The sequence below is a fragment of the Caenorhabditis briggsae genome (genome assembly GCF_000004555.2).
Source record: "Caenorhabditis briggsae AF16 supercontig from assembly CB4, cb25.NA_140, whole genome shotgun sequence".
In the NCBI taxonomy this organism is placed as follows: Eukaryota; Metazoa; Nematoda; class Chromadorea; order Rhabditida; family Rhabditidae; genus Caenorhabditis; species Caenorhabditis briggsae.
In genome coordinates, this window is record NW_025543380.1 from 88 (window position 1) to 5,377 (window position 5,290).

General features: G+C 38.4%; 1 protein-coding gene across 1 annotated transcript in view; it reads right to left on the bottom strand.

Moving 5' to 3' along the window:
- Nucleotides 1–244: 244 nt before the first annotated feature.
- Nucleotides 245–5,290, bottom strand: part of CBG24333 — a gene marked incomplete at both ends in the record, with an annotated part of 9,471 nt that continues 4,425 nt past the window's right edge. The window contains 2 exons of the mRNA XM_002648173.2: nt 245–856; nt 1,551–1,949. Coding sequence (XP_002648219.2) covers nt 245–856; nt 1,551–1,949 — 1,011 coding nt within the window. The remainder of the gene's footprint in view (nt 857–1,550; nt 1,950–5,290) is intronic.

Here is a 5,290-nt window from a genome sequence, read left to right on the forward strand (position 1 = left end):
TTCTTTTGTAATGAAGGCCTGATGAAGGAACTTTAAGTTTTATGGTAGATCAAATTTGGTCTGGCGGAATTTTGCATTTTCACGCTTCCGTTTACCTTTTGGAAAATAAGTTGATTTTAAATTAAAACTTTTATTCAAAAAAATTGATTCGGTTTATGTTCGGAGAGAAATTGATTTTCATTCAGAATTTATTAATAACAATTTTTTTTGAATAACATATTTGTTGCAGATGCGGAATTGGCATCTACCGGAGATCCAAATGTTTTGGGAGCAGTTCATTCGATTCTACTCCCGACAAGCAACCTTCGGAGTCGGATGCAACTGCAACGATCCGGTTTACATGGATGTTGCCTTCGAACCACGAGTCGGCTGCCTCGTGTGCACTCGGCATCGTCGCCCTCATGCGGACCCAAGCAAAAAATGCTTGATTTGCCTCACATATGAGAAGATTTTCGAACACGAGAGGCCGGCCAAAAAAGTCATCTTTTCGGATGCCGAGAACGATTTTTTGAATAAGTGGACTGAGAAAGAAGCAAGAGACAACCGAAGTTGGACCAGAGAGGAGATGGAGCAACGGCTGATGGAAGAAGATGAAAAGCGATGGAGGGAATTGGATTTTTTTCTCGTGTTCGAAAATCTTCTCATATGTGAGGCAAATCAAGCATTTTTTGCTTGGGTCCGCATGAAGGCGACGATACCGAGTGCACACGAGGCAGCCGACTCGTGGTTCGAAGGCAACATCCATGTAAACCGGATCGTTGCAGTTGCATCCGACTCCGAAGGTTGCTTGTCGGGAGTAGAATCGAATGAACTGCTCCCAAAACATTTGGATCTCCGGTAGATGCCAATTCCGCATCTGCAACAAATATGTTATTCAAAAAAAATTGTTATTAATAAATTCTGAATGAAAATCAATTTCTCTCCGAACATAAACCGAATCAATTTTTTTGAATAAAAGTTTTAATTTAAAATCAACTTATTTTCCAAAAGGTAAACGGAAGCGTGAAAATGCAAAATTCCGCCAGACCAAATTTGATCTACCATAAAACTTAAAGTTCCTTCATCAGGCCTTCATTACAAAAGAAAAAAAAATATTCCAACCGGTTTTCAAAAAGTGAGAAGCAAAAACGACAAACTTGCGCGGTAGGCGCACCAGCCAAACATTTGAAGAGCCGGAGGCACGGGAAACAAAACTATCCGAAGTTCTTATTTTTGGACGAATTATGTAAAACTTCTTACTCTCTCCATTCATGTCATTCGTATCAAAAATCTTTTTTTCAGGCAAAAACGAAATTCGGCTTCCAAGCTAAATAATAATGCACTTAAAACACGAATCTCTCAATATATCTTTTTTTGGAATGAGAATTTTCCGAAAATTGGATGTGAACATCCATTTTAATAAATACCCCTATTTACTCAAAAAGGAGTATTTCTCAAAAAGTGATTTATTTTCTTATGATTTAATTGTTTTTTCCGTTGATTTTCCGAGAGAAAACGTTTTTCTAAGGAAAATGTTCATGAATACATTCAAAAATTTGAAAAAAACTCACCGCGCTGGCCTGCACTGCTCTCCTGGTGACTTCGGGCTTAACCATCAACGCTGCAATTGTTTTCACTCGGCCTGCTGGAATTAATCTCGTTTCTTGAGGCACATTGTGCAGCTTCTGGTCGATCGTGTCCAAGGCAATGCGGAAGTCAAAGCCGCACTGCTGCAGATGCTCGAGAGCAGCTTCGAAGGTGATCCGACCTTCAAACTGGCGGTAGATGGCACGCCAATATATGTTGCGGCTCCAATCATAATATTCGTCTTCATTTAGCTGTCGAATTTTAGGACAGACTTTATTCCACGCTTCCTCACGGTCATGGGGATTGAAAATGACCTCAGCCCGAGTGAGGTCTTCCAGGTAGTCCTCGCCAAATGTATGGGGGGGGATCTTCGTTGAGACGAGCTTGGAAGTTTGGTCCGACATTTATCCTAGCATTTACATACTTCCCATTTTTTTCTGCTTCTTCCTTCACTTGCTTCCGCCACTCATGCTCCTTGTCACTGATTGAGTGCTCCTGCTCCCATAATTTCCTCCATGCTTCGTCTTCCAATCGCACCAGATTTCCTTTCTTGAACGAAAACGGCTTTCTGGCCAGCCCTATTATTCCAGAAGTACGTTGTTCTGCAAAACGAGAAACGTGTTTGTGAATGAAAAATTATTCTACTCTAGCATTCATGAGAGAATTTCAAATTTTGATTTTTTTTTCATTATTTTTTAAATTGATGATTTTCAAAGTGAATATTTTACAAAAGTTGATTTTTCAAATGGAAGTCGTTTTTCATAACGTTTCTTTTTTTTCAAGAAACGTATTGAAAATAAGATACGGAATCCAATTACGAAGTTTTGGAAATTCTTGACGAAAATTTTGGGCCACAGTGTTTTTCGTATTTTTGGTTTTTTAAGACGTTTTTGAAGGTGAAAGTTGTTCGGATTTTTTTTCTGGATGAAAAAATTTTTGGAAGAAAAGTATTGTGGCTTTTTAAACTTAGTATATTATTCAATATTTCGATTTGTAACATTAAGAAGTTTTCTTGAAATTCCGTTTAAATACGTTCTCAAGGACTTTGAATTATGGACCCAATATTTGGAAGTGTCGCTCCTTTACCAGATAAGCTAAAATGGAGAAAGCTGAGGCAGCCGAACTATGCAACATATGAAAGAGGCACATTAGCCACACGCTATGTAATTGCTAAACACTGCATACTGTCAATATGCATACCCGAATCACGCAAAAACTCTGAAAACTCTAATTTTCCCCTTTTTTTTTTAATTATTAGGTTGGATATAAAACTATGAAAAAAATGAGAAAAAATTCAATTACCACGAAAATTGAGAAAAACTGAGGAAAATTGGGAAAAAACGAAAAATTGAGAAAAAACGAAAAATTGAGAAAAAACGAAAAATTGAGAAAAAAAAGAGCAGATTGGGAAAAACCAGGGCTGGGAAAACGCCGGCGGCCGCCGGCTTTCCACCGTCTCACAGCGCAGGCGAAAAACGGCGGCGAAACGCAGCGTTTTTAAAACCGCCGGCGGCGCTGGCGTTTATGCTGTGTGTGCGCGAATTAGTTCAACTGTGTTTTTACAAATAAGTTCGAATATATATTTTTTTCAAGAAAGTGTTTATTGTGGAAAAGCATATTTTAACGTTAGAAAACAAGATGAACAAAATATGAGAATTAAAAAAAAAGAATAAGAATCTAATATTTTTTTAATCAGAGAAAATTGGAAATGAAAGTGAAAAATGTTGAGAAATCGATTTTGGAGCACGAGTTTTTCAGAAATTAGATGGTAACTAATAAATCAATTTCAAGGCATCTCTTTGATTAACATTAGATTTTCCAAAAATTTCGATTCCAGCGACAGTCGATTCGAAGTGTATACGTTTTTCAAAGTAGTGGCTAGTGTTCCTACTGTGTTTCTGTTTCTGCATACGACAAGATTAACCTGAAAATTGTTCTTTTCAGCGAAACGTTCTATTTTACTCACTTTCTGAAATCGAACACCTTCCATCTCTCCTTTCACCACTTTCGCTACATAATCCTTTGTAAAATCTTTCTTTTTTTTAATAAAACGAGACAACTTTGGCAAAAAACGATTAAAATTCAGCCAAAAAAACAATAAAGAAATGTGCGTTAACGAAAAAATGCAGACTGCACAACTTTTCATCTACCGTAGTGCGCATAAAAACGCCGGCGGCCGCCGCCGTTCGCCGGCTGCAGCCGAGTCGTCGCAGCCGGCTAGCCGGCGAAACGCCGAAATTTTGCCGCCGTTTTCCCGCCGGCGTTTGTTTTTCCCAGCCCTGGGAAAAACCGAAGGAATATTGAGAAACAGAAGAAAATGAAATAGAATTGAGAAAAATTGGTAGAGGAAAGTATCGACTGAGTTTTAAAAAATAAATTGAGCATTAAAGTCTTGAGATTGTAAAACTTGTCAAGATTATTTTACAGTTCTCCGTTGTATGCTTTCTTGAAGTTTCGGGACTCAAAAATTCAAAAAAAAGCTAATGCCTTTCAGCATAGAACAATGTCCACAATTTTTTTCATGATGAGTGAAAAATATGACACAAAATCAAATAGAACAATGTGACAATGAGAAGTAAAAATTTTCTGTCGTAATTTTTAAAAATTCAAAAATATTGAGATTCTGAAGTTCTGCGATTTCGAAGTTCTGAAATTCTAACATTCTGAAATTCTCAGTCTCTGAAGTTCCGAAATTCTCAGATTCCGAAGTACTGAAATTTCAAAGTTCTGAAATTCTAAGAATTCTGAGATTTTCAAGCTCTGACATTCAGGAATTCAGAAACTCTTTCAAAAAAAACTGTACCCCCGAATCACAAGCGTTGTACTCCTGAATGAAATGAGTTATACCACCGAATTTTCGGCAGAAATTCTACCCAGTTGACCCTCCGAAATAACACCTTCGACAGTCTGCAATTGTGTTTGTTTTCCTCAAAAAAACTATGAAAAAGATGTAAAAACAAAAATTCATCATGTTCAGAATCATATACTCAAATTGATCTCAATGACCCTATGAGACTATCAATGCCCCTGGGAGCATTTGGTGACCCTATGAGACTATCAATGCCCCTGGGAGCATTTCGTCCGATGCCCCCTATGAGACATGGTGGGATGCCCCCTATGAGTTAGTGACCCCTATGAGTGTATGCCCCCTTTGAGCACGATGCCCCCTATTTCGATGCCCCTTGGGAGTATGGGCCGTTGGGAGAGTTTTGGTTATTTTGTGATTAAATGTGTGGGAAAAAACCATACATGTGGATGGCCGCGCCGGGCCGGGCCGGCCCGCTTGCCTCAAAACCCTCGGCCCGGCCCGGCCCGCTCGGCCCGCCTAGGACAACTTTTCGAAAATGTTACTTTTCAAATGTGTCAATATATTTTTAATAGCACAAATATTAATCCAAATGCATACAACCATCCGAAAAAGTCAATTTAATTGAATTTTTTGCAAAAAAAATCAAACTTCATTAAAGGGGGACTCCGACCAAAAATTTTTATTGCATTAAAATGTGTTAAAAGTTATCTATTTTCCGAATATTATTGCGAAAAATTTTTTAAAAAATCCGAAATTCCCAAAAAACGCCGTTGAAAAGGAAGAAAATTCAAAAAAAGGTGCCGCCGGGGGACGAGGATTTCCAGTGAGAAACCTAGACCACGGCAGCGGGCGCCTTTCCTATGTGGCAAATTTTCAGGATTTTTTTTCAATTTCATGTCCGGCAGGATCCTCTAG